The 17,249-nt window shown below is 42.9% G+C and overlaps 6 protein-coding genes across 6 annotated transcripts; 3 read left to right on the plus strand and 3 right to left on the minus strand.

Annotated features, from left to right (window-relative positions):
* Nucleotides 1-4,593: 4,593 nt before the first annotated feature.
* On the minus strand, nt 4,594-5,446 carry CLUP02_09333 (uncharacterized protein; the record flags this gene model as incomplete). The annotated part of the gene is made up of 5 exons (XM_049288312.1): nt 4,594-4,755; nt 4,826-4,898; nt 4,960-5,053; nt 5,282-5,330; nt 5,399-5,446. 5 exons carry the CDS (start codon nt 5,444-5,446, stop codon nt 4,594-4,596), a joined length of 426 nt encoding a protein of 141 aa, XP_049145456.1.
* A 195-nt stretch (nt 5,447-5,641) lies between these two features.
* CLUP02_09334 (methyltransferase domain-containing protein) lies at nt 5,642-6,802 on the minus strand (the record flags this gene model as incomplete). Its single annotated transcript, XM_049288313.1, has 1 exon — nt 5,642-6,802. The coding sequence occupies one exon, from the start codon at nt 6,800-6,802 to the stop codon at nt 5,642-5,644; it is 1,161 nt and encodes a 386-aa protein (XP_049145457.1).
* Nucleotides 6,803-7,362: 560 nt separating this feature from the next.
* CLUP02_09335 (ribosomal protein S16) lies at nt 7,363-7,925 on the plus strand (the record flags this gene model as incomplete). The annotated part of the gene is made up of 2 exons (XM_049288314.1): nt 7,363-7,439; nt 7,625-7,925. 2 exons carry the CDS (start codon nt 7,363-7,365, stop codon nt 7,923-7,925), a joined length of 378 nt encoding a protein of 125 aa, XP_049145458.1.
* A 371-nt stretch (nt 7,926-8,296) lies between these two features.
* On the plus strand, nt 8,297-8,497 carry CLUP02_09336 (uncharacterized protein; the record flags this gene model as incomplete). The annotated part of the gene is made up of 2 exons (XM_049288315.1): nt 8,297-8,367; nt 8,449-8,497. The coding sequence occupies 2 exons, from the start codon at nt 8,297-8,299 to the stop codon at nt 8,495-8,497; spliced, it is 120 nt and encodes a 39-aa protein (XP_049145459.1).
* A 181-nt stretch (nt 8,498-8,678) lies between these two features.
* CLUP02_09337 (transmembrane amino acid transporter) lies at nt 8,679-10,464 on the minus strand (the record flags this gene model as incomplete). Its single annotated transcript, XM_049288316.1, has 5 exons — nt 8,679-9,352; nt 9,404-9,563; nt 9,615-10,198; nt 10,277-10,353; nt 10,457-10,464. The coding sequence occupies 5 exons, from the start codon at nt 10,462-10,464 to the stop codon at nt 8,679-8,681; spliced, it is 1,503 nt and encodes a 500-aa protein (XP_049145460.1).
* Nucleotides 10,465-12,619: 2,155 nt separating this feature from the next.
* On the plus strand, nt 12,620-13,755 carry CLUP02_09338 (nuclear distribution protein; the record flags this gene model as incomplete). Its single annotated transcript, XM_049288317.1, has 3 exons — nt 12,620-12,679; nt 12,990-13,272; nt 13,352-13,755. 3 exons carry the CDS (start codon nt 12,620-12,622, stop codon nt 13,753-13,755), a joined length of 747 nt encoding a protein of 248 aa, XP_049145461.1.
* Between the last annotated feature and the right edge of the window lie 3,494 nt (nt 13,756-17,249).

A 17,249-nucleotide genomic window follows, 5' to 3' on the forward strand; every position in this document is an offset into this window, starting at 1 on the left:
TATAAGCATAGCCGCTATAATATAATAGCCTTTTTAAGTTATATACCTAACTTTATTATTACTTTTTTCTAATTAAATAAGGCCGTCGGTTCTTTTTAATCTACTACCTATCCTTTATAAAAACGTCCTTTTATTAAATAGCCCGTAATTAACTTATTATTAATAACCCCTCTTTACTAATTACTATTTTAAGTACTCTTATTATATTAAAGTCTTATAGAATAAGTAGTTCGTAATTTATAGTTTTAATAATAAGCTTAAGTAGCTCTCTAAATATTATATTATAACTTTAATACCCTAGGCTTATAGCCCTATTATACTTCTCGAGGTACTCCTTAGAGTTCCCTCGAACTAGAGCTCTTAACCTCTTTTGCTTACTTCTCTATATTATTACTAATTCCGTTTTTAAAATACTTACTATCCTTTTTACTTAAGAGCCGCTCCTATAGCTCGTTTTTATATACTTAATTATTATAACTTTAAAAAGCTCTTATATATTTTTAGTATTATAAAAGTCTTTTTTTATTTTCAATAATAGCTCCTCCGCTCTATTATTATTATTACTTTTATTATAATTAGGTCTTTATAATAGTTTATTTACTAAGTTCTTTATACCTAGCTTAAACCTAATCTTAATATTAAACGCTACGAGTTTATTTAGTTAGCGTAATTATTTCCCGTTTAGTCTTTTTTTTATATTTAAGAACTATAAGTTAAAATAATTTATAAATATTACGACCTAATCTTAGTTATAAGTAAAGTAATATTACTAATTCCTTAGTACGTTTATAATAGCTAGTAGCTCTATATCTCTTATACTATAATAGCTCTCTATATCCGTTAATTTCTTTAACTTATAAATAATTAAGTACTAATTACTTTTAAATAATTATATAATTACTAAGCTAATAGTTCGAGCTAAAGCGTCTATTTATTATTATATAAATAAAATAAGGTCGAAATATTATAATATTAATACGTTAGTAAATACTATTAATAACCTCTTAAATAACTCTATAACGGGTATTAATAACTCTAACTATCCTAGTTTTACCTTCTTTAATAAGTTTATTAAAAATGCCGTTATCTTAGTATAATTATTAATAAATCTATAGTAAAACCCCGTAAATTTAAAAAACGTTTATATATCTTTAACGCTCTTTAAAAGTAGCTAATTTATTATAGCTTTAATACGTATAAGTTCTATCTCTACGCCTTTATTAAATACGATATACCTTAGGAATCTTATACGTAATATATAAAACTCGTATTTACTACCGTTTAAATATAAGTTTTATTATTATAATCTTTATAGTACGCTACGTACGTGCTCTTTATATACTACGTAGTTATTATTATATATCAAAATATTGTCTAAGTATATAATATAAATAGTATTAACTAGGCCGCTTAGAACGTTATTAATATACGCTTAGAAAGTCGTGGGCGCGTTAGTTAGTTTAAAAAGTATAACTAAGTACTCGAACTACCTGTATTTAATATAAAAAGCCGTTTTCTATTTATCGCCCTTAGCTATATATATATAATAATATACTTTCTTAAGGTCTAGTTTTATAAAAATAGAGGTATTAAATAGTCTATTTAATATCTCTCTAATTAATAATAATAGCGTTCTATCTTTTTATATAATCTTATTAATCGCTCTATAATTAACGCAAAGTCGTAGCTCTCCTCCTTTTTTAAGTATAAAAAAGATAAGTACTCCTACCGGGCTTATAAAGGGGTATATTTAACCCCTAACCTCTATTTTTATTAAATAGTCGCGCAAGATCTCGAGCTTATAATTTAATAATAAGTAAATAGGTCCCTAGGGAATAAGTACCGCGTCGTTTAACTTAATATAATAGTCGTATAGTACTCTATTTAGTAATAAAATAGCCTTCTTTTTTAAAAATAAGTTATTAAAATCCTAGTAACATAGCTTCTAATCCTTAGCTACGCTTATTAGTATTACGTTACTATTTATAACTAAGTTAATTATAATATACGTAAGTATTACTAAAACTAAGTTATTTAATAGCCCCTTTTTTAGAGTATCTAAGCGGATATATTATTTATAAATTAAATACTACTACTTTTTTTATTTCTAACTAATTAGCGGGTCGACATCTTCTAACTAAGGGAAACTAAGAATAAGCGTAGGCGCCGTAATATTAGTTATTATAAAGTAATATAGCTATATTTCCGTTACGTAATTACTATTAGTAATTCGAAGCTATAAGTAGTAGCTTCTTAGCGTCTCTATCTATTTACCCTCTACGTTTACTAGCTATAGTAATAAATAAATTCGTAAATTAGTATTAAAGCTATTAAGTAAACTAATACTAACTACGTTCCCTTTTACTCCCGAATCGATAAGGGCGCTTAGCTTTTCTTATACGTAATTTAAATATATATAAATTAGGATATCTAAGTACTACCCTTATTAATCGCTAGCTACTCTCTTTATTAAAATAGTATTCGAGCTCGTTACTAATTCGTACTACTTAGCTAGGGTAAAGTCTTATTAATAACTAGCGGCCTTATACCCTTTTTAGTTATATTTATAATATATAACGCTTAAGTAGCTATTAGTAAAGTACCCGGTTTTATTATAATTATAATACTATTAATACTACTCCCGCAATTATAAGTAATCCCTTATAATATAGCTAGTCTTTTTATAATTATAATACGTAATATCCTTACTAAATAAGTCGTAGCGTATCCTTTATATATTTAACTTATTAGCGCCCTAGTATTTTCCTATTAGCTCGTTCGAGTTTAAGTTAAAATATTACCTAGGGGACGTTTATAAGCTCCTTATTAATAATAAAGATTATTGAATACGTTTTATTAATAATACTAACTATAAATAAGTCCGCGAAAGTTCTATTTATAATATTATTATAAGGCGTAGTTTAGGCCGTAGCTTACTTATTAATATAAAGATCCTCTATTTTTTTATTAAGATATATTTTAGTTCTATTTTAAGCTTATTAATATAACTAACGAACTCGTTAACTTTCTTTTTTTAGCCTTACGAAGTACTATTTAATTATATACTTATTACTATTCCTTAACTAGCGGGATTAAATAAGTTATTTTATAAAAAGGTCTTTAGTTTTTTTTATATAACCTAATTTATTATAAACCCGGGGGTCCTTTAGTAATTAAAAATATAATATATTTAAAAAGTCTTTACGCTACTACTTAAATAACTAACCGCATACGTTACTTTATTATAGTTTATTCTTATTTATTAAACTTATAAGTTAAAGTAATAATAATAATTAAAAAGGAAGCTTTATAAATCCTATACTAATTTATTAATATATAATAAATTAGGGAGGGATAGCGGCCTAAATATAAACGTTCCGCTTATAATACTTGTTTAAGTTAAAAAGGAGCTAGTAAATAAGGGCTTAAGTAATATAAACTCGTTATTTTATTATTATTTAAGCGGCGCTTTAAATATAGCTTCGCTTATTAAACTATCCTTAATCTAAGGGTTTACGTTCTTATTTATATTAAAACTAACGTCCGAGGCTATTATAACTAAAACCGTAGCTTTTAATATAGGGGCTAGGCTATTTAAAGAGCTCCGTAAGTATTCTAAATCTACTCGTTTTCTATATAAGCGCTCTTTATACGTTATAATAAAGATTTCTTTTTCTAATTATCGTTTTTATTTTTATAATTCTATTAGCTTATTACTTATCGTTCGGTTTAAGTATTAATAAGTAAGGGTAAGAGGTTTATTATTTTATTTAAAATTTATTAATACTCTTAGTAATACGGTCCTTTTACGTTACTATTATATTATTTATTTTATTATACTTCGTTTTTATATTATTTATTAAAAAAGAGGTAACTCTAGGGGGTTTAATAAAAAAGAGTTATTTTTTTATTATTATTATAACGCTAATTACGCTCTCTTATTACGTCTCGTTTTTATTAATATTTTAAGTTTCTAACCTAGTCCCCTTTATAAATAAAAATTTTAAATTATTAATAAGTATATAATATAAAGAAAAAGCTTATAGAGGCTAACTACTATTAAGGTTTAAAAAAGGAATTACTAAAATCTACCCTTCCCTCGAGGTATATTACTAACGCTCTATATATACTTAAGCTACTCCTTTGTTACTTAGTCCCCCTCTTTATGCCCCCTGAGCTATCCTTTAACCAACGAGGCCTGACCGGCAAGGCCTGACACACGATGTCGATTGGTGGTATCATGCACGTAAGACTTGCAATTTCGCTAGCATCTATCCGAGTAAAAGTCAATAGGTTTCAACGCCGATGTAAGCCTAGGCATCAGTTCTTTGACACAGACACACAGGGAGCCTACCTCACATGCACGATAAAAAACTTTGACCTATGAATTTTCGAACTCCCGTGAAGCAGATGTCTCACGTTCTCAACATTCGTTTTATGCTCGCGTGTATGATGATGCTCACTTTTCCAAGTACAGTGTGATTCGGTGGCTCCTGACTTGCGAATCTTTTCAGGCATCCATTGACAGATTCGATTCACTATGTGTTCACAATACCATAGGGTTTTATGATCCATAGCGTCCGTAACTGGCTCTTAAAGCCATGATGACTGGACCTGTTTGCGCATTCGAGAGGGGTCCGAAGATTTGAACCGCGCAAATTTCGTGAGTTCTATAGCACTCATCCGCCTCTTCAGATCGTACTCCAAGCTATTTGACAACCTTTTGACAAAAATTGAAGCTTCAATATCAGACATCTGTGGAAAAGTCTTCAGCATCTCATCACTATCGTCCCCGTAAGCCACAAAATAACTTCCGTTCATATACAGGGCTGTAAGTTTTAAAGCCTTGCCGAAAATGCTTCTTGATAAGGTATTCCTGGAAGCCTGTCACTTTCAAACTGCGACAGCATGGGGTCAACCTTGGCAGGGTATAGTAGTGCTCTGTTTAAATCTATGAACCAGCTCAGGGGCTCCTGAAGGATCTTGTCAAAACGTAGTTCTTTCCGCTTCTCGAGCACATCGCCGATCGTCTCGGCGATCTGCCTGAGAACGTCTTGGGGGAGCGATTTGCGTCACAGCTAAAGAAGAGATCGTCTTCAGATCTAACACGAAAGACCGCGCAGGTAAAGGTTCACACGCTCATAAATCGACAGCTACTCCAACCAGCCTGGCTTTAACTTCCTTGAAGCTTGTCTTGGCTTGTCCGACAATGTCTCTAATTATCATTAGGTTCACAATTCATACAGTCACGCGTTTCTTCAGCTGATTGAATCAATCTCACGTGTATCGGCGTTCACTAGATGAGCGCGGATCGTGGGGACTAAACTGACCTGCACACACTTCATGTAACAGAGGCCACAGGCAAAAGACAAAGCGTAATCTAGTAATAGGCAATTACTCTTGAGAAGACCAGAACACAATCATGCAGGTTGGTTCCAAGAAACATGATGACATTCATGAAACGCACTGTAGCAAAGCCAAAGACGAGAACACAAGATAGCCGCTAGAACGATAACATATGATCGATACTGTAAATATAATGTAGCCCGAGAAACGCACGCTCATAATTATCAGGCAGTCACTGTCTGGACTTGCCTTTCTAACAGGAAAACTGCAGACCTCCAAAATAGACTCTCCAATCTCAGTTCTGCGTAGCCTCTTCTTCCCCTCCCTTGGGGAACGGCTTTCGTCCGTAGATGGAGTATCCGTACCAGTACGCATGGATGCCCAAGTTCTTGGCATCATTTCTGACGCTTGTACAAAATGCAAGGACCTCGTTAGGTTCCCAGTCCAGCACGCGGGTAAAGAGGGCGAGGCACAGGCCCTCAATGCCGGGGAGGAGCGAAGCCGACGTCCACACACCCAGCGCTTTCAACTTTTCGTCCTTGGCCCAAGGCGACGCCGGCATGACCTGCTTCGTGACTACCACGTCCACGAAGCCGGCCTCCTCGAGCATCTTGTCAAGCTTGGAGGCAATGGTAATGGGACGGCCTATCTTGTCCGTGGCCTCGACAAGGTACTTTGACCACTGGAACAGCGCCGAATCCTCCTTGAGGGTGCCGTCATCGCACTCGAGGGGGTACAGGTTATCGTGGACCTCAAAGTAGCCGCCGGGTTCGAGGTTTTCAAACGCCTGTCTAATGACCTTTGCCCAATCCTGGAAGCTGCCAGCCATATTACGCGCAAAGATAAAGTCGAACGGGGTCGTCCACGTCCACTCTTTCTCGAGATCATCAACCTCAAAGTAGCAGTTCGGAGGCACGAACTTGGGTTGAATTGGACTCAGGTCTACGCCTAGAACTTCTGCACCTTGGAAGGCGTCGGCGTATAGGATGGACCACACGCCCGTGCCCGTGCCGAGGTCGAGAACCCTCTTGGCGCCCTGGTTCTTGGGGCACAGGCAAAACTTACCGTCCCAGGCGATGAGCCAGAGATGGTTCGCAATGTCGAGACGCTCTTGTTCAGTCTCATCGTTGGGAACGAGGTAGCTGCCATCGCTGAGGCGGTGGTAACTGCGGCCATTTTCGAGCCGATAGTCAAAGATGCTTGGGGTCACAGACGCCTGGGATTCGTTTGTTGTGGCAGTAAGTCCGCTCTGCAATGAGGATGCGTCGGTCTCATTCTCAGTATCGTCGCCAGCGATAGTCACTTGTGCAAGAGGATCTGTGCTTCCCCCCTCGACGTCGGGAGAGGTGGCTGCCGGTCTTGCCGGTTGAGCTGCCCGTTGATTCACCTTTTCGGCAGCCGGCTCTGTAACGGGCCCCGATGATGGGTGTGGGGGAGGTGCCGGTGTGTCGGCCATTGCAAACGGGTTTCCTGCCGTGAGGTAGCTCGAGTCGTGGAAAGTTTATTTAGTCGTTGCGCTAGAAAGAGCAGTGACTCGTGAGAACAGAGTGGGAAGTTAATGTGGCCAGGCAAATTCCCCCTAGTTTCCCCTCTCTTTCTCTAACAAGACCGCCCCCGCTTCCCTCTCTTCCACTGCTTAGTTGGTATCGTTTGTTGGTTTCTGCTCATATCACTACGAACCCACCACACGAAAATCGGTAGGGGCCCGGGTCCCCGGTCCCCGGTCCCCGTTCCAGTCATCTCCTCCGTTACCTTACCGTTCTCGTACTAGTGCCAAGCTTGCTTCGGAAGCGGAACAACATCACCACCGACCAAAAATTCCCCCGGACACGACCAAGGCCACCGAACGGCTCACATCACCTCACCTTGCTATACATCGTTGAAGCTGTGTAGCTCCGCGATCACGACGCCCCGAACGCCCGACACCTCAATCAATTCCCACTCGAGCCTCCCGACGGAACCGTTCATTCCTCCCAACACCAGCACGAGCCCCAACCCTCCACACAACCTCCAACCATGGTCGTCCGCATACGCCTTGCCCGCTTCGGGCGCGTCAACCAGCCCTTCTACAACATCGTCGTCACACAAGCAAGGTACGCCTTCGACCACAAGTCACCATCCCCAGAAGATCACATCATCGCCGCCATGAGATGAGCACCATAACCCCCTCTCCCCCCATTGCCAAGAGGCAAAGCTCTCCGCATCGCAAACTTCAGCAGAGCACGAAAAGAGAAAACCCTCCAAAAGCTAACCCGTAACTCTTCTTCACCAACAACAGAACAGCCCGTAACAGCAAACCAATCGAAGTAATCGGCACCTACGACCCCGTCCCCCGCCAAGACCCCTACGACGCGACCACCAAACCGCACAAGGACATCCGCCTCGACTCCCTCCGCGCCCGCTACTGGGTCGGCGTCGGCGCCCAGCCCACCGAGACCGTCTGGCGCTTACTCTCCATGGTCGGCATCCTCCAGCCCAAATTCAGACCAAACGGCACCGCCAACACGGCGACGGCGGCAAAGTCGCTGAGGACACCTACCTCTCCGGCCAAGGCGGCGGCACCGGCGGAATCATCATAGGCACCGGCAGCGACGATTTGCAGGAAAGTTTTGCTCAGATGGATGAGACGAGGATGGGGTAGCTAGCCCATATCGGCTGGGAATGTGTCGTGTATCAAAAGCATCAAAAAGCGTCGCGCGAATCGCAGGGGTCGCACTTGGCTCTTTCACGCATGGGATTCGTGATGGCGCAGAGCGGAAGAGGCAGATGGCGGGATTGTACTATTAAGGCGAAAAGAGACGGCAACGGGCAGGCCAGAAACGTGTCCAGGGTGCGGCTCGGCTCGCCCACGGGCATTGACGAGGGACCGTGAGGTGATGACGCCAGAGGCATCCGGCACCACGTCACATCACAAGAGTTGTACAATAAAACGACTGTAAAAAGACCAAAAATGTCACTCCCGATTGAAGCTAAGTTTGAAGGTTATCAAAAGGCCGCTGTGACTATGAGCCGATGGGCCAAGTCTGTCCTAGAAACTGTTTCTAGACTAAACAATGAGAAAGAAGACCAATGCTGGACGTAACCAACGCCCTTGACATGCAGCCACCACGCTGGTAAGGGGTACACGAAGAAAACAAAAGAAGCCCCTTGAGAATCAGAAGAGAAGCAGACCATTCAACTCCAAAAAATGCGCGACGCTGCCCGTGGGACTTTTATGACGTCGCCGTATGTCTATCCCGAGCGGCCGTATAGTAAATATATCTGCATCGTCGTCTCAATGGAACAATTCTTCCTCTAAGCCGCATCTCCATCAAAGATGAAGGTAGCCGCAATTAGTGAGATGCGTGGAACACAATGTTCATAAAGAGGCAGACCACCATGACACATACGCCGTAGATGGCGAGGGCGAGGGCCATCTTGCGGAGGGCGTCTTGCTCAATGTGCTCGAGGTCCCAACGCCACTTGCGCTTCCACTGGCGAGGATCCGTCACATGGCTGGCAATGCTCCCAAGACTGGCGATACTAGTTGTCATAGGATCGGCATCCTCTTCGTCATTGGGAGCATCGGCGTCATCGTCCTCCTTGTGAAGGCGTTGCTGATGGATGCTGTCGGGGTCGCTAATCTTGTAGTAAAACAGGCCTGGAAGGATGAAGCTGATGCTGGTTGAGCCGGTGCTTCCAACATAGGCCAAAACTCTCTCGAGACTGTGTACTGAGAGAGCGGTGACATAGGAAAGAATGAGAATGACTGAGGTTAAGATCGCAAATCGAGTCTCGCCCATGGATGAGCTGGATCCGTGGTCGGAGCGTACAGAAGCCGACGAGGGCAGCAGCGGGCGTCCGCCCGGAGAGGTAGACCGGCCGTTTGCGTTCGAAGCACGGTTAGGCCGCCACTTGAGGATAGCATCGACGGAGGCGCGGCAAGGGTGGACCTGAAGAGGAACCGAGAAGGTGACGAGCACTACTATGGCAAGCTGTCCGATATAGGAAGCGGCAGTTGCAGAATCTGAAAAAAGTCAGCAGGGTCTGAGGGTACCATCCTCCCAGGGTCACTTACACATCATGACAATATTGCCCTTGACAGCGTTGCCAAACGTGAGGTAGCCAGTGATAGCTACGACAATGTAAATCGAGGCGGCCGTGCCGATGCTAGTGCCAACAACCCCTATGACGCTGCCAGGAGAATTGTCCTTTATCTCATTCAAGATGGCAAACATCTGTCCACGGAATCAGCATAAAGCCCCGACGACCAACCAAGGTCAACTTACGTTCTGATGGCATGTGTAGGCAAAGACAACAACCGGCAATGTGCTGAGGAATGCGACAGCGCTTTCGGGCTCAACAACTCGAATTTCGCTCATGTCCTTGAGCCGGTCCGTTGAGAAGTGATAGATGACCAAAATGACGAGGTAGCCGATGGAGACCAGAGCAACAATACTGGTATACTTGAGCGAGTCGAGCTTCTTGAGGAAGCTGAGAGGAATAATGACCAGCATGAAAGCCGTAATCCAAAAGTTCCTCTCGCCGAGGTAAGGGTTCTCCGCCACGGCACTCGCGAACAAGCCGATGAAGACCTTTGGCATCAAGTCGCCAATGATGATCATGTAGGAGACACCCACCCCAAAGCATTTTATCGCAATGGCAGTGTCAAAGATGATGGCGGCGTTTGGGTACGTAATCTTGGAAATGGCGGAGAAGGACGATGTCCCTCGATCAAGGTAGCGGGCGCAACGAGACTGAAGATACAGGCCAAAGGCGGCCGTGAGTCCAGACCATACAATCATCAACACACCGAGCATACAGCCCATATGCGACACCACTGATGGCATTGCCAACGTTCCCGCGCCAACGACTGTAGTCACGATTCGTCAGCTCTTTTTCTTGCCCCGCACTCGTGTGCCATCTCGTGGGAATCCGCGACAGGACGTACTAGTATTGAGCAGATTGATCACACTGCTCAGCATCGAGGCCTGGCCTCCCCCCTCCTTAGTATTTCTTCGGCGTTGTCTGCAGATTTGTATCCCATGCGTTAGCAAAGCTCTCTTCCATCTGGGTGATCTGCCTGTATGCGCCTTCTGCTTCTGCGGGGAGGATCGGGAATTCGGCATACCGTGACATTTCGCCGGAGCTTCCAGACGCAATTGAATTTGCGTTTCCATCAGTAATGCTAGAGTAATTCGTCATAGTATTGCTCGCCCGTTTCGTGATTATCGATCACCGTCGGTGTCGTCGTCTTGATCAGTCGGTCGTCGGTCGTTGTTCGTTGTTCGCTGTCGTCGCCAGATTACGTCGCAAAGCTCTCTCTCTCGTTCGAGTGGTTGGTAATAGTAGTCGCAAGCGCAATCGAAAAAGCGGAGGTCAGATAAGAATAACCAAAAAATAAAAATAAAAAGAGTCCGTAAGAAGTTGCCGGATTGGGGAAGTAGAACGAAGTGTCCACAACTGTGACCCAAAGTCACAGAACACAGTCACAAGTTGTGAGTTATGATAGATATGGAGCTGTTTTGTGGATGGTATGTCGAGCAAAAGCTGAAAGCGTACGAGTAACAAGAGAGGTCGAAAGAAAGCAGTTGCTCGTCGTTTATCGGAAGAGGAGAGAAGAAAAGAAAAGCAAGGCGGCGTTTCTCGGCTTCGCGGCGTTTGGAATGCGACTGCGGCTTGCGGTTACGGCTTTGCGGCTTGCGGCTGCAGGAGGTAGGTGGTCGGTCGTCACTCGTCAGTGGTGTTCGAGTCGTCGCACCCACCCACACACTCTCTCAGTCAGTCAAGGCGGAGAAGGCGTAGAGAAGACGTGACGTTGCGACGAATGGCCGGCGGAGAGTTTGCGCAGGGCAGCTGTGACGTGCTTTTGGAGGAATCTCTCGAAATCAATCGAGAAAAAGGTGGTTGCCCCTGCTGGGACAAACCTCGCAGGCTTCGGTTCGGGGTGTAGCGACCGAGTAATTCAAGGTTTCTGGTTCTGCGGTGGGCTGACGCTGGCTGAATGGGGCCGCCGGGCTGAGAAGGCAGCACTGGGACGGACGGTGGACGGGGTGGCCAATACCGGCCAGCAAGCACCTTTCGTCTGCCTGTCGATCTCTGGATGCCCTTCTTGGGGGGCGGCGACAAAACGAGTCACGACGGCACGTCCAAGGTGTCGAAGGTCGTCTCGGTCGCAAAGTCGCAGGACGGACGGATAGATCACACGACAATGTGCGATGCGATGCGATGGTCTTTTTGCTTCCCCCGGGACGTGGGTAAGGTGTATACGTGTACAAATGGGAAAAAGGACGTATGTATCCGTAGAACACTTCAGCCCCCCGCAGGTACAAAGTACACGCTGAACGGGAGAAAGACAGAAGGAGCAAGAGGAGGGACGAGGGTTCCCGCTCAATAACCGAGAAGTTTAAAGGTATTAATTATGGACAGGCGGCGGGCAGCTCCCAGAGTAAGGTAGTATTAGGATGACAGGACCTGGTCGGGGGACTCGGGGCGGGTAAAACGAGCAGGCACAGGGTGTCGTGAGGGTGGTGGTACCTTGCGTCTTGCGTGGTGGTGGACTGCCAGTCTTGGTGGTGGTAGTGGTGGGTATTGGAGCAAGTGCAAGTTGGTCAGGGAAGTAAATGATGAACTGACGAGAGCGTTTGTTACCGCCGAGCAGAAGCTGTCCAATGCCATTGATTCTTGTTACACAGCATTACCTCCGGGGAGCTCTTAGGCAAGAAAACCGGAGACCCGCGACTGGAACTTGACGGGGCAAGCATTTGGCAGTTTAGCAATTCTTACGTATTGCCCAGACCACAATGGACCTTCGGTATCCGTTCCGACCTATGTACGTGCCTCATACCCTGCGGAGACTTCCATGACCACAGCCACGAGGCATTGGCACGTTCCCAAATGTCCGTCAGCGGCCAACACCGGCCCGCACAGGACAAGGCAAGACAGCATGGCACCAAGCAACAGAATGCCAGCAGGTCCTTACCTTAGCGTTCACCCAGCCCGCTCATCCGCTCCATGACACTTGCCTCACCCTGTGCTTGGCGCAGGGGCCGGCATGGAGTTGCACTGGAGAGTTTGAGGGGGAGCACGAGACTCAGACGACCCTCACATGCCGTTTGATGTCGTTGGTTTTGATGTGCCTCAACTTACCTAATGTCTGCTAGAAAAGTTGCTTTTACTTCTCCCTTTCATCGTCTTCCCCGGAACCGCCTCAGATATAGTTGGTTAGGATACCGAAGATATGTGAAGAATAATGACTTTGTAATTAGAGAGACATTGTGGGAAATGAGTCTCAATGCGCCCGAGACCAATTCATTCCATTGGCTGGTTCAGCCAGAGAGCCTCTTATCTAATCGTATGTCTTGGATCGGGTGGTCCGGTGGGTCAGTCACAAGCCACACTTTCCTGGGGCAGCTGGCCACACGGATTCTCAACTTCGAGATCCCAAGAGGAGAGCTTCAGCCACTCAACACCTTCCCTTGCTTCCTCACCTCCCAGCCTTACCACGCTAAATCGCAACCCGCGACGATCAGCTCTCGGGGAATTGCTTGCTTGTTTCGACTTACCTCCCAGCTACGACATTTTCCTCACCGGCAATCACCAGCAACGTCTTACGCTAGACACATCAAGCCTGAACCACGCGCGACGGCACACTAGCTGCGTAGTGGAATCCATCTCCTTGCTCCAAACGACACATACTCAAACACGCGACGACGCAAGGCGCGATATCCCCCATCACCATGGACACTTCCCTCGACAAGACGACGCTCTCAACAATATCCCTCCTCGAATCGCGTCTACTACGCATCGAGCACCTCCTATACGGCCCAACGGCACCCTCACACTCCTCCCAGACAGAATCAGCAGTCGATACCCTAGAAGATCTCGAGCGCCGCTTCAACCACCTCCTCTCCCGCATACGCGTATACGGTGAATTGATGAAGATCTGTACGTTCCTCCGCCAATTCTTATGCTCTGCCAAATCCCAAGCCTCATGAGCACAACTGACCCCAAAACCCCTTGCCAGACAACTCCCAACCAACCCTCTTCCAACCCCCGCCGCCCTCCGAGCCGCCAATCCACCTCGCCCCAGAAGCAATCCAAGCCACCGTCCTCGCCTCCGCTGCCGCCTTCCCGGCAACAGCCTCGTCCCTGACCTCCGTCAACGACTGCCCCATCCCCGAATCATCCCAGAGCGCGGCCCTCGCCTCCCTCATGCCCAGACTGCGCGGTATCGAAGCGACGCAGATTGCCCAGGAGGCCGAGATGGCCGAGCTGCGCGCCCGGAGTGAGGACGTCCTCCAGGCATGGTACCAGCAGGGCGTTTTGGGCGTCTCCGACTTCGTTGCCGATGTCGAAGGCCGGGTGGAGATGATTGAGCGCCGGGTGCGGAGAGCCGAACGAGAGAAGGAGGCCGCGGCAGCCCTTTGATATCTTCCGTCCGGGGATGTCACATCATGTTAACCTTTAACAATGGCTTAAAGACTATCAGCATACTGTGGTACACAGACGATTGCCGGTGGGCTTGCACCACAGGGCCCTGCATATACTTAGAACGCTGGTTATACCCCTAGGGCCGCTCAGTACGAACAGTCTACCTAGCCAAGTTCGAGATCAGGCCATCTGCCGGTACGCATGAAACGGAATGGTCACCTTAGGTGGGAGCTTTCCCGACGGCCATGACAGCAGCCCCAGCCGGGTTAGCAATGGAAAGCTTCCCAGCAACCACCACCAATATCATCACATGAGAATCCGATAAGTCGGTTACAGCACTCTCTCGGCGGATAGATTTTCTTCATCCCAAAAATTCCGGGTCAAAGAGAGGAAGCTTTGTCCACAAAGGAGTTTGGCAACGGGATGCTCCTGGCCCGACCTGCAGAAGACGTCGCCTCAAGCCATGTGCTCGGATGACCCCGAAAAGCTTGGTCTCGGCCGCCCGAACCACAACGGAGACACAGAAAGCTGCTCTCAAGAATGCAACATGATTGGGCCAAAGCCCCGATTGCATGGGTTGAATGGATGGGTCGGGTCAGGGGAGAGCAGTGTGCAGAATCACACACAAAGTGCTGGCCTCGCAGTGGCGGGATCTCCCTTCTCCGCGTTTCAGAAACAGGTTTATCGGACTTTGTCCCATGACTAATCAGTTGTGGCAAGACACACTGAACTCTGGCGAGTTGCTGGGAGGCTGAAAGAAACTCGGGAGTAACTTTAGCAAACGCTCGGGCGATGACTTGTCGGTTTGCTGGACCTGCTCTCTCCATAGTCGTGTAGACATGACCAGTGGCAAATTGGCGATAATACAAGAAGACTGAATGTAAAGTTTCCATCATCATGTCACGACATTGCTCTGCCCATATCCAACTGACCTAAGCATATCGGTGGAGGGGCCGCTCGAGCGCTGAGGTGACACTGGATGCTAGAATCGGGAGAAGCCTGATCTACCAGACCAGAAAAGCTTGGCTTCTCGGGTGCTGTCCAATGCAGCTCTCAGGGGGCCTCGTCCGTGAACACTGGGCACGGATGGCGAACTACAGGTGATGGCACCAAGCGGCTGACAACCCCTCACGATAGTGCCCAAGTAGCCAGCGTGTCAGCACAGCTTCTAGTCCGTCCGAGGTGGATCAGTGGCCATTTGAACTCGAAACCTTCTTCGTGAGGACTCCTGGCTGATAGCAGGTCAAAAATCAGGACTCAGTAGATCGGGTTCCTATGAAAACGTCGGCAGTCTATCGTTGAGAATTGACCAATAATGAAAATGGCAAGACTCGATACCCCGCGTCAGCCAAACTACCGGGTCACCAGATGCTCATTTCCCTGTTTTGCGACTGCTCAAGCTGACGTATCAAGCCACACGCAGGAGGACGAAAGCCACTGAGGCGTCGACATATTCAAGGGAACACCCTTGGAACCAGAGTCTACACATAAACTAATAATAACCCCCCCTAGTTAAGGTAAGAGTCCTATGCATAATAGTAAGTGCTTAGATATTAGTAGATCCCGGCTAAATTTAACTAATCGGACTTCGGTTTTTTTTTTTTTATTAAAGTACTCGGGTTAGAAATATTTTAAAAATAAATTATAATTAATTAGGGTACTACTACTTAATTGAAGTCCGCTCTATAAAAAATAATTCCGACTTATACTTTTTTTTTACCCTAACTAAGTCGCGTCCTTTTTTCTAAACTTTTATATCCCTTTTTTAAACTTTTACCTTTTATTATAACTTTTATTAGAAATTTTTATTATAAAACTTACTATCGTACTCAAAATTTATTAATAATTAATTAAAAATATTTCTAAATTAATTTTATAATACCTTCCCGCTACTATAATAGTAATAGCTTTAAGTTTTATATTAATAATAAGAGGGGCCGGCTTAAAAATCTCTTTATATTCGAGACCGATAATATAAGTTTTATCTCTATTATTATAATTAAATGCGTAATTTATTTATTTATTTTTATAATAATAAGGTTAAGTAATCTTATTATTAAGAGAACTCTATTGCCGTTATTTAGAGGCTAATAGCCTTTATTTTAATAGTTATTATTAGTCGTTTTTTAGTATACTTAAGAAGTATTTCGAAGAGGGTTATTATATTAACTCCGCAACTTTTTATAAAAGATCCCTTTTTACTACTATTAACCTCGAGGTTACTTATAAGTTACTTCTTATTTTATATTAATATTTTTAGCCTTATTAATAGTTTTTTATAAAATATTACGTTAGAATAATATTACTTATAAAGGGCTAAAATACGCCCCTAAATACCCCCTAAAAGCCTAAGGCTATTATAAATAATAAGGTATTATTTACTATCCTTTTTAAAGAGGACGGTACTATAAGTAGAAATATTTCCGAAATGTTTTTAGTTTATAAAACTAACTATTTTTAATAGGACGTCGCCCGGATAAAAATAAACGTTAAGCTCGGCCCTGAGGAGAGCTATAAGGTCTATAAATTATAGGATACTATTAGTTATAATAAATATAATTTATTCTTTAATTAATACTCTTCTTAACTAGATTTTATAGCCTACCCTCTTTTTAATATATATAAACTAACTTACTTAGTATTTCGTAAGTACTATTACCCTAAACTCGTACTAAACGAGGATATTTCTAATACGTTATTTTATTAATACTTATATATCGTTATACTTAATATTAATTATTTTTAAAAATCTTTAAAACCCCTAAGTAAATAGGCTAGAATAGTAAAGTAGTTAAGAGTAAGCCGGTTTAGCCTACTCTTATTAATAATTCTAATAACGATAAGACGGATTCTTAAATAAACCCCGCTACTTTTACTTAGATCTTTATTAAAGATATAAATAAATAAAAAATATAATTAAGGGTTAAGGGATAATAAGGAATAATTAGTTTAGGGAAGTCTATAAATAAAGAGTTTATTAAAATAGAAATATTTTACTTACTTTTTTAAAATAGTATTATATAAATTAAGAATATTATAGTATTACAAATAAATACTTATAATAAATATATAAATAGAAGTTAAAGCTATAAATACTAAGTAAATAATATATTACTCGTAAATATTTCTTAAAAATTTCCTAAAAATTTCCTAAAAGTTTCTTAAAAATTTCTTAAAAATTTCTAAAAAGTTTTTAAAAGAATTTCTAAATATTTCCTTAATATGTTTTAAATATTTTTAAATATTTCTATCTTTTTAATTTTTATAATATTTATAAATATAATTTAATTAAGAAACAATAAAATAATAAATTATTAACTTATTTTAATAAATTATAAGCTTATTATATAATTATATATTTAATATAATTTACTAGTTATTTATAATTAAAATATTAATATTATATAATAATATATATATTTATTATTATAATAAATAATATATATATATATATATATATATATATATATAGTCTCATTATATTATTATCA

The sequence above is a fragment of the Colletotrichum lupini genome, chromosome 4 (assembly GCF_023278565.1).
Source record: "Colletotrichum lupini chromosome 4, complete sequence".
Classification (NCBI taxonomy): Eukaryota; Fungi; Ascomycota; class Sordariomycetes; order Glomerellales; family Glomerellaceae; genus Colletotrichum; species Colletotrichum lupini.